Source organism: Somniosus microcephalus, chromosome 5 (assembly GCF_052327205.1).
Source record: "Somniosus microcephalus isolate GS21.2 chromosome 5, FLI_Smic_1.0, whole genome shotgun sequence".
Classification (NCBI taxonomy): Eukaryota; Metazoa; Chordata; class Chondrichthyes; order Squaliformes; family Somniosidae; genus Somniosus; species Somniosus microcephalus.
This window is the reverse complement of record NC_140991.1, coordinates 145344770-145361949: the sequence shown is the minus strand read 5'-3', so window position 1 is coordinate 145361949 and position 17180 is coordinate 145344770. Positions and strand designations below refer to the sequence as shown.

Here is a 17180-nt window from a genome sequence, read left to right as displayed (position 1 = left end):
CTCGAGGTCCGGACACTTCTGCTCGAAATGTGCAGGGCCCAGGTATCCCAGAGGCGCATGCGGTTCGCAAGCGTCCCTGGGATCATGTGGGCTATGGGGAGCCAATAGGAGAAGGGAATCTCCCTTCATACACTTGACAGATAGACCTGTCAAATATATGAATGGAGATCACCCCAAAAACATGGTAAAACATTAAATAAGTTTTAAAAAAAGTCACATTTTAAAAATGAGTTGAAATTACAATAAATTAAATATTTTAAACAGAAATTGAATTTTTTGAAAAAAATAATTAGTTTTTTACGGGGCTAAAAATAAACGTAACTTTTTTAATGTATTTTTTAAATGATAAATGAGTGCAAAATTTTGTTTTTACTTTTTTCAAATCTTATGCTGGTAAAAGCAGCCCTTACACCTGCTTCTACCAGGCATAAGATTTCTAAGGGTTTTCTGCGGGCGGAGGTTCTGCAGAAACGGAACTCTCCACCCGCAAGAGGCCCTTCTCCGGGGCAGGCGTCCGATCTGTCGAGAGCATTTTTGACAGATCGGAAATGCCGGTTTTCAGCGCATGCGCTGTTAATTACCAGACTTAACTTTCTGTGGTAAGTTTAATGGGCAATTAATGTACAAATCCAGCAAGTTCTTAAAAATAATAGGCTAAAGGCGAGATGCTGTTTGTGCAAAGCAAGTGGCGGAGTGGCGTAAATCGACCAAGTTCTGGAGATTTGGAACTCACGGTGTATCTCTTAATCCCCTGAATATGTTGGCCAATCTGCACATTAATAACACCGTTTGTCGTTAACTTGCCATTATTTTTCCAGCAGGATTCGATACAATGTTCTGTGTTAAAAGACCGGCATACTAACTTACAATTATGAGCTTATGAGTAATGTGAATGAATAATGTATGAAGTTTTGTTAATAAATTGAAGTCTTGTAATTACTGCTCTCTTGGGTGTTAATAATTATTATGTAATCTTATTAGTTAATGTTCTGATCAGTTAATGTATGTCTCCTTTCTTTTTTATGTTGGGTGAACTAATTAGAGCACTGCAATGGGATACCGATCCTTCTGTGCTCCAGCTGCAGTCTGACTCTGATCTTGGGTATGTATCTGTTTATTATCCTCTGTGTCTATTGTATAAAACAGTTATACAATAATCTTTCTCTCAAAGAAATTCCATTATCATCTATGTTTGTTAAATGTAATTTTACCATTACCATACACTTAACTTAGTTATCATGTGGGCAGTATTTTAAGTGGCACCCTCACACATCTATTTGCATTTACACATAGATAGCATGAATACCCCTTTTATAAAAAAATTAAAAAAAGTTATTGAGATTAACTATGGCAGGGCATCTGACCTGCAATACTGGGCTCTAGCTTTGGATAATCTTGTATTAGAATAAACTTGCTTAGTTTTAATTCCCCCTCGCTCATTTTCTAAAACGTGATTTGTGTTTTGAATTTAGAGTAACAGAAGTTTAGGTGGTGGTTTTTAAATAAAGTACTACTAACATTTCCATACTTCATTTGAAAATATATAACTTGCTTTTTTTCACTTTTTAAATACAGCCGCCGCATGCCTAAACTTGTGATTTCAAAAATTACCCAAGTTGATTTTTTACCCCGAGAAGTGGTGTCGTACTCCAAAGAGACCCAAACACCTGTTGCTCGCCAGCCAGAAGGTAACTTGTTTTACGAATATGATCTTAATGTTGATGAATTCAAAACCGCTTACAAATCAAATATAATTACAAAATGTGTATTTTATTCATAACTTGTTCACCCATAAAAAAAAATCTCTTTCTGTAGCTGTCCCTCTGCTTGTGTCCCTCTCTGGTTGTCCTCGTCTTCACACTAACTTTCCCCCATCCTTTTGCATTTGCATTCCCTCCACCTCCTTTCCCCCCCCCCCCTGCTCTTTTTGCCCACACTGGCCTTCGCTCATTCTCCCTTCTATTCTCTCCCCTGTGCATTGCCTTTACCCGCCCTTGCCCCACTCCTTCACACTCATCCCCCACTTTTTCACCATCCTCTACCACTCTTTGCCCCCCCCCCCCCCTTCCCTCCCCATGCACTTTCTATCTCTCCCTTCTATGTTACTTATGTACTGAAGACAAGAAAAAGCTATTGGACAAATATGTGCTCACTTACTGGACTTATCTCCATATCCCCACCCTTCCTTCACCAGAGAAAGCCAACAGGAGCACTATACCACCAGGGAATGCTGGGATTTGGGCGGGACCCAGCCTGTAATTGGATGGCTGTTAGCCAGAAATGATTTTTGAGGGGAGTGTTGGGTCAGGAGGAAAAGGCCTGAAAACAGGCAAGGGAATGAATTAGGTGAAAGGCCAGATAATTAGGTGAAAGACCAGAAAATCTGGTTTTAAATGCTCAATAAATGGGGAGGAAAAGAACGAAAATTGGGAAATATCGGAGTGCAGGCAATTGGGCAAGGGGTATCGTGTGCCCCGATTATTGGGTGAAAAGCTGAAAATTGGCTTTTAAGGATCTGACAAACGGAAGAAACAAAATGGCTGTTAAAGTTTCTTGAAAGCCTAAGAAACTTGTGCCACCTAATTCACCAGAAACTGCAACTACATTGTGATGGGCAGCAGTTTACATATGAATATTTGCATTATAAATATTTGCATACTATTTTAACATTGTAATTGTTGGCATAAAAGTGTTAGCAAATGTGTTAACAAAAATTATGACATCAGAAGTGCATGCATACACAAGATTTTTAGCATATATGAGAGATGTATATGTGATTTTGCTATTAAAGAATGAACTTGAATTTGTATAGTGTTGCTGTGCAATAGCAAGAATTAATGGTAGATCATGTAGTTAGTAATTCTAAGCGGAAGCATTTGGCTTCTGGAATAACATTTTTGATTTTTTTTTAAGCTGAAGCATGTAGAATATTTGATTCCTTGATCAGTTATCTTTACTGTATATGAGGAAGATTAGGCAGCAGCTGAAAATTTGTGAAAAATTGCACAGTGCTGTCAAATGTTTCTTCATTGTTAAAAGATTAGAAACATCAACACTGAAAAGTACACATCTTCAATGAAAATGTTCCGAACGCGGATTCAGTTTTTGTACATCATTTGTACTCCCAGTCGTAAGCTTATAATAAAACAGTGCTCACCATCCACCAGCCAATTGTTGAAAGATCAGCTTTGGTAGAAACCATTCTGTTGCATTCAAGATGACAAAAGCAATATCTTTCAGTCTGATCAAAATGATTGTTCACAAACTTGGGTTGGTTTCTGGCATGTTTAAGGGAGAGAGGTTTCAAAGACTTCCTGCTGTGAGCTCAGATTGGTAGTTTAAACCCGAGAATGAAATGTATTTAAATCTGCTTAATCATTTACAAATTTAACTCTTGCTATGCTGAGAAAACAAGAAACTCTATCTGGCTACGGTCAACAAATGCTACAAATGTCAAGTTTATAATGTATTGATGTGCTTTTAAAGTGTCTGATTATATACTCACTATAGTGAATACTTTAATTTAACAGGTTTTCATATTACAGTATATTGTAATATGTATGTATCCATATCAATGTCATTATGTCATTGTTGGCAACAGCTTATTTGGAATAACACTTAAAATAGAAAAAAAACTTCAAATATTATGATCCATATTTGTCATTTTTATACAATCTCTTGTAATTGCGGTGAGCAAAAAGATGGCACCCTCTTGTGGTGATGGTTGAAACAGATGGTTGAAACATTTCTGTACAATCAGGCTATTTTAAATAGCATTGCTAGATACCAATGTAAATATTAGCATTTCATTTTGTTCAGATTTTCCCAACAAAAGGTATTTACAAATAGTGATCAATATTTCTGTTAATAGATTTTGCAAAGAATAAAAATCGATTTAAGTATAAATAGTGGTGTCCCCCTGGAGTCATCGTTAGGCCTGTTTCGTTTCTTATCTCTCTGCCTCTGTCTCTCTCACTCTGAGGCTCATAAGCGACTTCAGGAGGACATGGAAAGGATAATAAATTGGGATATAAATGTACCAGCATTTAGGTCCGAGCCAACCCCACTGAGCTAAAATCAGGGCACTCCCTCCACTTGAGTAAAAATGAGTACACAAACCATTCTCTCCCACCGCCCCCCCCCCCCCCCCCCCCCCCCCCCCGGGTCAAGGAAGTCCGACACTAACCCCCCAATGAACAGAAACCCTGTAAGCATCCCTCCCCGCAGCCACAGAACAGAAGTGCCACAGGCACAATTTCCATAAAAAGAAATGTTGATACCAACTCCTCCCCATACACCTGACTTAGAAGAACTTCAACCAAACCCCCAACTGAGAGAAAACTTCACGTTCCCACCCCAGAGAGGACAACCCTGGCCTTCCACCCCATTCCCCACTGAGCACAAAGACAACCTTACACCCCCCCCCCCCCCACCCCTCCAAACATAGAGAAGCTCAGCCTTCTCCCCTGAATATAAACTTGGCCTTCCCCTTTCCCCTCTAAGAACAAACCCCCATTCTGCTGCTGAGCTGAAGCTTGCCCACCCCCCAACTTCGAACAAATTCAGGCCTATTCCTATCCTGCATGATGAGCAGTAACTCGCTTCCCACCTAGCAAGTTGCAAATTTTCAGAACTTGCAAACAACTTGACCTTACTTGACCTTATCTTATTTTTTTCTGTGGGAAGGGGACTCAAACTCTTAAGTTTAAAAAAAAATAACAACGCTTCAGGATGTTTTGCAGTGAGTCATCTTGGACTAATGTGCAGTATATGGGCATGAGACATGTGGTTTTATCATTCTTTGCTTATATGGTGACTTAACTGTCAAGATCTCGGCTTTTAAAAAAGGTAGCTAAAGGACTTTTTACACAGTAATCCCCTGTGCTGATTTAAATCCGATGAAATGAGTCATTCGGTTGGATAGGAAATTTTATATCATCCAACCTTAAATTTATCCTTTCAATTTATATTTTCACAAACATTATGGGAAGCGTTCCCATCTTTTAATCAATAAATCTGAATTGGGGCTGTAACTACATAAGGCTAGAGATCATAAAATTTAAAATGATGTAATTCTGAAATCTTGTAGTGCTTGTCAGTGCTGTCAACTTTTGTTTAGATTTTCTATTCCTGCGTTCTGAAGGGAAGGGGAGAAAGACGGTGAGAAAATATAATTTACAAAAAAATGACTATTTCTAATTCTATCGTTTAGTTGTCCGCTTTAATTTGGGAAATGTGTGACTTTTAATGACAGTTTAATTCCTACTTTTGATTGGTAAAACATTTATTATGAACTTTTAATATTTTCATAATTTTTAAGACCTAGTTTAATTTGTCACCTATTATTCCATCATTTTTTTTGAAGTGGGTGGTTTGAGGTTGATAAATTATTTGAATCTATTATTAAGTGTTGGCTGTGGCTCAGTGTGTAGCACACTCGCCTCTGAGTCAGAAGGTTGTGGGTTCAAGTCCCACTCCAGGGACTTGAGCATATAACTCTAGGCTGACACTCCAGTGCAGTACTGAGGGAGTGCTGCACTGTCGAAGGTGCCATCTTTCGGATGAGATGTTAAACCGAGGCCCCATCAGCTCTGGGGTGGATGTAAAAGATTCCAAAGTACTATTTCAAAGAATCAAGCAACATAACAAAAACATTATCTGGTCATTGCTGTTTGCAGGACCTTGCTGTGTGCAAATTGACTGCCGTGTTTTCCACATTACAACAGTGACTACATTACAAAAGTACTTCATTGGCTGTAAAGCGCTTTGAGACATCCGGTGGTCGTGAAAGGCGCTACTCTGTATAATAATGTTATTGTTAGTGAATTACCTTTTTGTTTTCCAAATAGCCAACCAAAAAGCTGGAATTTATTTATATTGCTCGTAATATTCTTTACACGCATTTAATATCTATGCAGAAACTGATCGAACTTATGGAGTTATGGATCAGTGAAGAAAACCCTGCTTCACCTCCACTTTGTGCAGTCTTGGGCCAGGGATTCCCAGGTGTCGGTGGGGATGTTGCACTTTTTCAAGGAGGCTTTGAGGGTGTCTTGCCGTGTTAGAGCTCCGAGTAGAGTGCTTGTTTTGGGAGTCTCGTATCGGGCATGCAGACGATGTGACCCACCCATCGGAGCTGGTCGAGCATGGTCAAAGCTTCGATGCTGGGGTTGTTGTCCTGAGCAAGAACACTGACGTTGGTGCGCCTATCCTGCCAATGGATTTGTAGGATCTTGCGGAGGCAGTGTTGGTGGTACCTCTCCAGTGCTTTGAGGTGCCTGCTGTACATGGTCCATGTCTCTGAGGCATACAGGAGGGCGGGTATCACTACTGCTCTGTAGACAATGAGCTTGGTGCTAGGTTTGAGGTCCTGGTCTTCAAGCACTCTTCCTCAGGCGACCGAAGGCTGCACTGGCACACTGAAGGCGGTGTTGGACTTTGTCATCGACGTCTGCCCTTGTTGACAGTAGGCTCCCGAGGTATGGAAAGTGGTCCATGTTGTCCAAGGCCTTGTCGTGGATTTTGATAATCGGGCAGTACTGGGGCAGGTTGGTAGAGGACCTTTGTCTTACGGATGTTTAGTGCAAGGCCCATGCTCTCATATGCTTCAGTGAAGGTGTTGACGATGGTTTGGAATTTGACCTCTGAGTGTGCGCAGACGCAAGCGTCGTCTGCCTACTGTAATTGGATGACAGTCACAGAGTGTTGGGGAACACAACATTACTTTGCTGTATATCCATTGGTAGTATTGAGCGTTGCCATGCGTAATGTAAGGTTTCCTTTGTACCGACCGGCAGTGGAATAGCTAGGAATGGAAAATTGGCTGGGCCTCAATTTACAGTGGCTGGGTAGTGACCTAGGGCTGGATTTTTCCCTGCGGAGGCTGGATGGCGGGTTCCGGTCCTGCTCCCGTCTGCAGCCACACTCCAAGATTTTCTGTAGGTTGGCCTCGTTAAGCCCACCCTGCGGAGTTCCTGGCCAATTAACAGGAAGGGGGTCTGATGACGCCATTTGATGACGAATCATCAACCGGTTTCCTTACAGGGACCACGGCCACATTGATTTTGATAGTTGTGCTGTCAGTGTTCTGCAGCATTAAGGTTCTGCAAACACTGACAATCACTGCACAAAGGTGCATGTCTGCACCCAGGCTCACGCATGGCTCCCTCCATATGCTTATGGAGGGAGTCACAGCACGCAGGGCAATTCTCTTCCCTTCCCATGGGAGGAAGAGACCTCCCCAGGAGATCAGCGCAGCCTGGTTGCACATTGCACAGGAGGACACAAGCAGGGATGTCGTCAGGAGGATCTGGCTGCAGTGACGCAAACCTTTCAATGATTTCATTAGATCAGGAAACGTTATTGCAATGCCACACTCAACCTCACCCTGCTGTGCCAGTCATCGAATCCCCATCACTCTGCCTTCCCTACCCTACTCCTGCACATCCTTACTCACACCAACTTACCTTGCACCTTCACCCATCCCTCCCTTTCTATATTATCACTTCCCCATCTCACTAGTTACCCCTCACACTCGCCCTCATCCTACTGCAAGCATACCAACTTATAACACACAAGGGTAGGCACTTGAGAGGTTGAGCCAGTGTTCAGGTTAAGCTTCTGTTAATGTGTTATACAGTGAAATCTATATTTTCAACACGTCACCTTATTGGACAGATCTGTGCGCACCTTGAGAAGTATCTTAGTGAGTTCCAGTGAATGTTGAGACATAACTTCCCCCCCACCGCTATAGTGATGAGTGTGAATGGAATGGCTTGGACATTAAAGGGATGCTTTACGGTGCTGATGTGGGATGGTATCAACCTGGTGCATCATGTGGCAGCCAGGGTTTACAGCATGGTGATGACATTGCTGGCCTCCCGGGCAGCAATGTTGTGGGGGGCTGATGCCCTGTGCAGCATCTGGAGATGGCGGAGAAGGTTGGTGATATTGTTGGTGATGTTGGTGTTGGGACTGATCGTGGAAGGATTCAGAGGACCACGGTCTGATTGTTCCAAGGGCACCGGTGTTGCTGCAATAGATGGCAGCTGCAGGTGAGATGACAGAAGCGATCTGTCAATGGTGAGGGAGGTTGTTCCAGTGAGGTGGCACTGGACATACAGTTGGCTCTAAACACTTGTAAGCTTAAAGAAATCTCTCTGTATTACAAATGCAATAACCAACAGTTTCTGAAACTGAACATCTGCAACATGGTATCTTTTATGCCACTTCTGTAACTGTCAGCTTATCAGATACATCAAAGCAGACTCAACTGACGTCAGGGTGAGCTGGCGTGTTCTCCGAGCAGCGGGTAACCAGCGGGGGAGCGCATAAAATTGCAAGGTAGCCTCAAAATTGGGATCGGTGCTAGGACCCCAGCTATTCACAATATATATTAATGATCTAGATGAGAGAACTAGATGTAATATCTCCCAAGTTTGCAGACGACACAAAACTGGGTGGGCGTGTGTGCTGTGAGGAGGATGCAGAGAAACTCCAGTATGATTTGGACAGGTTGGGTGATTGGGCAGATGCATGGCAGATGCAGTATAATGTGGATAAATGCGAGGTTATCCACTTTGGTGGCAAAAACAGGAAGGCAGATTATTATCTGAACGGCAATAGATTGGGAGAAGGGGAAGTGCAACGAGACCTGGGTGTCCTTGTGCACCAGTCGCTGAAGGTAAGCATGCAGGTGCAGCAGGTGGTTAAGAAGGCAAATGGTATGTTGACCTTCATAGCGAGAGGATTCGAGTACAGGAGCAAGGACGTCTTGCTGCAGTTGTACAGGGCCTTGGTGAGACCACACCTTGAGTATTGTGTGCAGTTTTGGTCGCCTTATCTGAGGAAGGATGTTCTTGCCATGGAGGGAGTGCAGCGAAGATTCACCAGACTGATACCTGAGATGGCAGGAATGACCTATGAGGAGAGATTGGGTCGATTAGGCTTATATTCACTAGAGTTTAGAAGAATGAGAGGGGACCTCATTGAAACTTATAAAATTCTAACAGGACTAGATGCAGGAAGGATGTTCCTGATGGCGGGGGAGTCCAGAACCAGGGGTCACAGTCTAAAGATAAGGGGTAAGCCATTTAGGACTGAGATGAGGAGGAATTTCTTCACCCAGAGAGTGGTGAACCTGTGGAATTCTCTACCACAGAAGGCAGTTGAGGCCAATTCATTAAATATATTCAAGAAGGAGTTAGATATATTTCTTAAAGCTAAAGGGATCAAGGGATATGGGAAGAAGGCAGGGACAGGGTACTGAATTTGGATGATCAGCCATGATCTCATTAAATGGCAGAGCAGGCTTGAGGGGCCGAATGGCCTACTCCTGCTCCTATCTTCTATGTTTCTATGTTAAAATAGCATTAACAAGCCATTTAATGCTCTAAATTGTCTCCCCCGCCACTTGGTGTCGGGTCAGTTCTGCATAGACAGACCCGACACCTGGGAGACTCGTGTGGTGGCAGGTTGACAGCGGGTTTCCTATCTGCTGTCAATCTTTGCTATTTTGACAGCGGACCCGCCTCAACCCGCCCTCTGAGCGCTGACAAAATCCAGCCCCTAAGGTCTGACATCACAGCAAGTAATGTACAACACACACAATTTACAGCAGTCAAACCGGCTACTCAACTCAACAGGTCTATGCCAGTGTCTATGCTCCATGTGAGCCTCCTCCCACCTTGCTTCATCTCACCCTATTAACATATCCTTCTATTCCTTTCTCCCTCATGTACTTATTTAGCTTCGCCTTAATATTGCAAACGACTTAAAACTAATTCGATCCCCCAATAAATGAAATGTCAAAACTGTACATCCATTTAGCATGTTTAAGTGGACACAAATAGATTTCTACATAATCTGCAGTAAATGTACTTAATGAAGCCAAGCAAGCAGTGCCACTAAACCAGCAAGAACCCCTGGAAGCAGCAGCTGGTCTGGTCCCACATTTATTTTCACACATTGACATCTACATCAACAATAGAAATGACAATGAAGAATTTTCAGATTCAGAAGAAGAGAATGATGTGTCATTTGGATTTGTGGCTTCATTATCTGTACGTTGTCTTTTTAGGAAATTAAATAGACTTTTGTTTTACCATGTTGCCTGCAGCACTCCAGTTAGATTGCAAGTTTGCTCGCAATATCTACATTTAAAATAAAGTTGGAAGTCCCAACAGTTACCATATTCCAACACATTCGGGTCACATGCCTCACAACCTGCCAATCAAATGCTGCTTGCACATAGTTCGTTGTGTGAGGAAGATAACCACCCTAACACTGCATCACAAAAACTTTGCCTTTGATTGGCCAAAGTCTACTACATATTTTAAAAATAGCTTTTTTTTTTAAACCCCACAGTGCAGATAGAGGCCATTTCGGCCCATCGAGCCTGCACCGACACATATCCCACCCGATCCCCGTAACCTCTACACCAACACATGTCCCACCCTATCCCAGTAACCCCACATATTTAATCCCCCCTAACACTAAGGGTCAATTTATCATAGCCAATCAACCTAACCTGCACATCTTTGGACTGTGGGAGGAAACCGGAGCACCCGGAGGAAACCCACGCAAACACGGGGAGAATGTGCAAACTCTATTTGTCCATACTGTAGCCACAGGTAAGCCTGCGTGGATCACAGCCCACCCAGGTCCCCATCAGATCTGAGCCTGTGAATCCCAAGTTTAAGCAATTTATTAACGGGATTTAAAAAACATTTTTGAACCATAATTTCAGTTCTCACCTTCAGGGTTTAACGCTCATCTGATGAAAATAGCCCCCCCCCCCCGGTTAAGATTGGGTCACTGTTTTGTGGAAGTTAAGGCAGTGGGGGGACAGAATTGGATCCTGCTGCGCCCATATTCTGGGTGTAAAATGGACAAAATGAACCAGTTTTGTGGGGCTATGTCCAGTACCCATCGCTGGAAGCGTCCAACGTCATTTTGGATGGGGCGATATGCAGGCGTTCATGGCGGCCGACTCAAACAGGCGTAGCCCCTTGCACATTCTAATGAGGCACCTAATGCTTGATCTACTCCACAGCTCCGAAATCTGGCAGAACAGAGCGGAGCAGATTTTTTGGTTTCTTCTGTAGTCTAACCAGCTGCCCTTTAAAGGGACCACTAAAGGCGTCCAACAAAACAGTAATGTTTTTGTTTGCCTTTAATGTGGAGTCAGGAATGCTCATTTCCTGGCTTGGAGCAACATGTAACAACTGCGGATTGGAGATTCTGGCACAGAGGTCAGCACACCTCATTCATGGGATTCCCAGTTTTCCAGTGATTCTGCGATCTGTGCTACCATCAAACGGGGCTCAGTGTCTGGAATAGGGCACTGCAAAATTTACCCTATTGACCACACTTAAGAATGCTAATCAGATTCTTGCCTGTTAATTTTTTGTGCGTGAATTTTTAAAAATTTACTCGAGTACACTTGGTACTGATACCAGTACTAAAAGTGATCACATTTTGACATTGGCATTCCGAGCTGTATTGGCAGCCAGAATTTACCAGTTCAAAAGACATGACAAATATGTTACACATCTCGCATCTGTCAACCTGAAAACTAGCAAAAGTTGATCAACAGTTTCAAAAAAGCTGGCAGAGCCTCAAAAAAAAAGTGCTGACAACTCAAACAGCCCTGAATTTAGGCCTATGCCTTGTTGCATTGAAAAGCGTAGTTGCTATACTTTGTTTGCAGATATAACCAACATTCCATCACTTGTATAGTGAGTGAAAGACTATGTTGAAACTTGCACAGATTTCCCTTCATTTCATTAGCAAGAAATAGCAGGCTATTGTGGACACGTATTGGTACTCTTAGTTATTAAACTTAATTTTAGGAGGTGTGATAAAAAAGCGGAGTCAAACAGGTGCGTTTTAAGGAGGGTCTTGCAGAAGGAGAGGGAGGTGAAGCGTGGATGGGGTTTAGGGAGGTGATTCTGCAGTGTGGAGTCTAGCAACTAAAGGCATGGACTTCCAGCTCCTAACTGGTGCTGCTGCTCTGGGAAATGGAACTCTGCTGCACACTCTAAATGGGGATTCCTAATCTTGAAAATCTATCACAAAAATTCTCATCCACAATGAGCACCATAGTCTATTTCCCTGGGGGGAATAGCAGCATCAGATTATAACCAAGAGTTACAAATTCACAAGAAAAAACCCGAAGCTGTTTCCCACCTAATTTAAATTATAGGAAGCTAGATGTTACTAATGATAAATCCATCTTTAGAACTTGTCTCTTGACCATATTTCCATGGCTTCTTGTAGTTTTGCTATAATTCCTATTGAATGAGATTAATCAACTTGGCTGCATTGAAATTCAGCTTGCGAAATGTAAAATATTGAGTTTCACTTTTTTTATCCTCTTTCTATTTTTTGAATTAGTACTTTTTATTTTCCCATTTTTAATGTAGCCAGTAGCATGTAACCCATTTTGATATGTCTCTTAAACAATTACCTTGAACAAGTTTCTTTGAAACTTGAGAACTCGAATATGTTAGCAGTAGATTGAAGTTATTGGACTATGCAATGGGGTGATGTCTTGGACAAGACTTTGTCCTATGAACATTTTGGCGAATAATTAAGAAGTCCGATAATTGGAGCCAGGATAATGGAGGTCCCGCTGTGTTAATGTACTGAGAGGCCAGTTAAGGACTGCGATACAGATGCTAGAAATTTAAGTTGCTCTTCCCCAGTGATTGTCTATTTCAGCGGAGAGTAACTTTTAGCATATAGTGTTATACACCAATACTTAATTGTGTATTCAATCTTGATAGACGCATTGCACTTATGGAAAATTCTTGTGATACATTTATACAAAATTAAATTTTGCATTAAATGCAATGAAATCTATCTTGCTACTATTATAACATAATAAAGTTGCATTCTAATAAACACAACTTTGTAGAGGAAGATTTCTAAAAACTACAGATTAGATCGTGCAGTTTTGTATTTGCACTACAGGCCAATTAATTATTCAGCAATTCATTCTGAACAAGAATAGAAATTTGTTGTCAGCAGATTTTATAAAAATGAACTGCAACCTGGGGAAAATAATTCCTTCCTGTCTTAGTGGCCAAGGTGGTAGACGAGTGACCTACTTCCAAGCCTCAATGTTGCTGTACAGTTGACAACTAGGAAAGCAGACCGAGGTGCTGCAATCAGGTAGTCACCATTTGGAGAATCATGGGTATAAACTCGCATTCTCCAACTCTATAGTGCAGTGCATTGGAATTCCGATGTGCTTTACAGACCACAAGTTAGGTGACTTAAAAATGCGCTATTTTAGGTGAAATTTGGCACTGGGTTGATTTAATAATTAGTATCCTCTTACAAGATTATGTACTGTACATAACATGGGAGTTTGTGCTGTATGGATCTGGGATTTCATACAATAGGCACGATGACAGATTGGTTTGGAATTCTATTTTTAGATCTCTTTCACTCCAGCATGATCAAGATAGACAACGATTGGCCAGAATTGACCAGTATTTTAAATGGGTGCAATCAATCAAATCATTGGCAACGTTATCAGAATAAATTAACTTTTCAACCTTGCTTTGGCAAGAGCCTCCTTTCCCTTTTTATATGATTAACTTCTTTCCCCATTTTTACATACATAATTTCCTGTTGAATTGATATGGCTGTCCATAAAAACAAAAATGCCCAGATAATTATGGGAATAGGACAAAAGTACTGAGATCTAGGCAGAAGATAGTGACCATTAATTTCCGATGACATCACCATGAAGGATCAAAGGTTAGAAATTAAGCTTTGAAGCCACAATTGGACGAAAAAGAAGCAGTTTCCCAGCCCTGTTTAGTACTGATGTAAGAGTAGGCAACATCTTGTACAAAATTATTGTAAAATTAATTCAAATACGTGCATCTTGTTGAGTGACCCAAGGAAATTTTTTTTCTATATTCTCTTAATGCTAAAATAATGACTGAACTTGCTGCTTCTGTAATGAATGCCTGCAGTTGTTTCATAGGGCGCAATCTTGCCAGCCCTGGGGAGGCGGGTTTGGAGGCGGAACTGCCGGGAAAATGCCATCTTCCTAGGAGGCGGGTAGCCGACCTGTGCCAGGTCCCGTCTCCTGGAGGTGGGAAGGGGATTACAGCCACTTAACTGCCTGTAAGAGGATTATCCCCATTTTTCCAACAGGCGCGGGCTTCTTGACGTCGGAAAACCTCGCCAGGGTCACCGAGGCGAGCAGTGGGTCTGCGGGGGCCGGAGGGGTGCAAATGTGCGCTGTGAAGGTAAGTGATGGGTGCAAGTGTGGAGAGGTAAGTATGTGAGGTGAGTGGAAAGTGATAGAAAATGTTTACTTACCTTTGTTTCTTCCTGCAAGCTTCAACAGTTGGGGATGCGGAGAGTCTCGCATCTCCACGGCAGGGATGACAGATGGCTGCTGCATTCTCCGATGCAACAACCATCTAATTTCTGCTCATAAGAGGTTTGATGAGTCTTGAATACAAGGCCTCCTCAAACAATGGAGAATGTCAGTGTTGACAGCTTCACAGAGCTGTCAAACGATGACGATTCATCTGTCAAAAACTTTTGACGGATGGAACGTCATACGCTGACGTTCTCTGTAACCGGCTTCCCCTTAATTGGCCTGCTAAGTCCACTGGGCGGGCTTAACAAGGTCAATCAAGGGAAAACAGCGTGGGTTGGCCACAAGTTGATGGAGGCGGGACTAAAACCCGACGAGCAGCAGTCGTGCCTCCAACGCGCCCCCATTGGCAAAATTGCCCCCAAAGTGACTGTCAATTGAAGTTATATTTTGATTGGAAATAACACCATCAGCTCTGTAATGAATGAAGAGTCGGGGGGGGCAAATAGGGCTCAGTAGCGCCTGTTTTTTGGGTGCTACGAATCCCTTTAAAGTTCCTAAATGGCGTCCATGGTACACCCGCACTCTGACGCAAAGTGCGCTAGATGCCATATTGGTAAAGGGGTTAGCGCGCACACTCTTGATGTCTGTCAGAAGTATGCAGAGCAGGCAGATCATGATGTCAATCAGTGTTGCACGCGGATTTGATATCAGCGCTGCCATTTTGGAGCTCCATGCTCCAGCCTACTCCCTCTCTTAACCTCGCACAGCTGAACACGCGTTCAACTGCATGAAGGACCCACCACCAGCACTATTTAAAGGGATCATCAACTACTTGCAGGTTAGTTGCTGTTTTATTTCTTCTGGCTGTTGCTGCAATTCTATGAGTTTTGAATGGTTCCTATAGTAGGTTAAAGTTTCAGTAGTGTACAGGGAGTGGGCTGGCAGGTGCTGAAGTACTTTTTTGTTTAAAGGCTTTAGCATAGACCAGTTGCTCCTAGACATGGATGGACCAGTCGGCCTTTTGGCATTGAGCATGACTGGTAGAATGAGCAGAGGCCATGTAGAGTAGGACAAGCAGCTATAAGAGGAGGAGGAGGGGGAGAAGGGCACTCAGTAGGAGGCCATATCTGCAGAGGGTCTTTAGGGAGCAGATGAGCAGATCTGTTGGGGAACAGATTGCAGCAGTGCTCTGATGCCCTGGAAACCACTTTGCACACTGGTATCCAGAGCTTCCGGTCCAGCACTTGGACATTGGGTGGATGCTACGTGTGTTGCAACGGAAACTGAGACATCGGCCATCAGATGCTGGTTCCACAGGTGTGCTAATGGAGATGGCCACCAGTTCCATGCTGGAAAGGATGTGTTTCAAGCTCTGAGCAAAGCTCTGTGCCAAGTTAGTGCTGGACACCTCCATGCTCCTTGACATTGAACATAGGCTTTCTGGCAGGGTTCCCAGTGCACCAAGCATTTGGGTGTGCATACCCATCAGCCCTCTTCTGTAGCTTGGCCCATCAAAGTTATCATCTGAGTCTTCTGCAGCAGATCTAGTGTGTGAGCTGGCACATGTTATCTTTTTTTCCCCCCTGCCCTTGCTCCAACGCACTTATGCCCAGTGTCTCACCGCGTGCAGATCCCGCCTCTATCCTATCCTCAGAATTTTGCACAGTGTCAGTATCTGAACTGGTGACTGCGACTGTGAAATCAAGTGACAGCGTTTCTTTATCTTCATTGTCTTCTTGCTCTTCCTCCACTGCCTAGAAAATTACAGTTCTTGGGTATGTGAAAGGAAAAAAGGACAAGGGTAGGGTTGTGATGAGGGGAAAAGGAGAATGTAAGCAGTCCATGCTTACACCATCAACAGCTTCTCAGTCAGAAGAGACTGTGGGAAGAGAGAAGGAGGCTTGGGTATGCAGATACCCTCATCTTCAATGGTTTTAGCCCCGCCGCTGGCCACAGCCTCAGCAATGGTGCTCCCCATAATGACCAGCACCATCTTCTCCTTGGGGATTAGAACATGAAGGCGTGCGTCTCCCCCTCCGTTTAGTTCCTGCTGCCTCTGGTTGTGTGCAACCTTCTCCTGCAAGAGAGAGGGAAGTGGGTCAGTGAATGTCATGCGATCTGTGTGGGTGATGTGGCTGTCATGGTTGAATAGCTGCCAGCATGTGCAAGCTGTGAGATGTGAGTTTGTGGCTTGCAAGGATGCCAAGTGTGTGAGGGTGAGGTGAAGCTATGAATGTTCTGTACGAGTCCTGATTGATGGAGATTGTAGGTAGGTGAGTGATTGGCGGACGGGGGGGGGGGGGGGGCGGTGGTGGGGGAGGTGTTGAATTGAGCAGTGGCTGAGGCTCGTGGTGTAGTTGATAGGATTTTTCATTTGAAGATGCAGTCACAGACCTTGACCACTTGTGTGAGATCATTAAACTTCCTCCTGCACTGTATCCATGTTCTTGGAACTAATCTCCTAGCATTAACCTCCTCCGCTGTCTTTTGCCTTCTGACCATGTGTCTGGAGGGCCTCTGTACCCCCGAGGGTACAGGATATCTCTCCTCTGGTCGACCTTTTCCACCAAGACCTCCGGTGCAGCATCTGAAAACCTTGGTGCACGCTCTCTCCCATGGTCAGCCATTGTTGATTGTTGCACCGCACTATTCCCAATGATTTCAGCACCTCCAGCAGCTGCAATGCACCTTCCCTTTAAGAGCTGCAGGCTAGCATTAAGCAGTGCTAGGAAGTAACCATATCGGCCCCCCTGCTGATGCGTGCAGCGAATGAACAGTGTGGTTAGTGCTGGCTGCACGCAGAAATCATTCAAATGAGCAGGCAGCACGA

The 17180-nt window shown here is 43.5% G+C and overlaps 1 protein-coding gene across 5 annotated transcripts in view; it reads left to right on the top strand.

Annotated features, from left to right (window-relative positions):
* The window catches only part of dync1i1a (dynein cytoplasmic 1 intermediate chain 1a), a 281234-nt gene that overhangs the window by 53398 nt on the left and 210656 nt on the right, over window positions 1–17180 (top strand). For all 5 annotated transcript variants that reach the window (XM_085988332.1, XM_085988335.1, XM_085988333.1 and 2 more), the window contains 2 exons: window positions 1043–1102; window positions 1576–1688. In XM_085988332.1, coding sequence (XP_085844458.1) covers window positions 1043–1102; window positions 1576–1688 — 173 coding nt within the window. The remainder of the gene's footprint in view (window positions 1–1042; window positions 1103–1575; window positions 1689–17180) is intronic.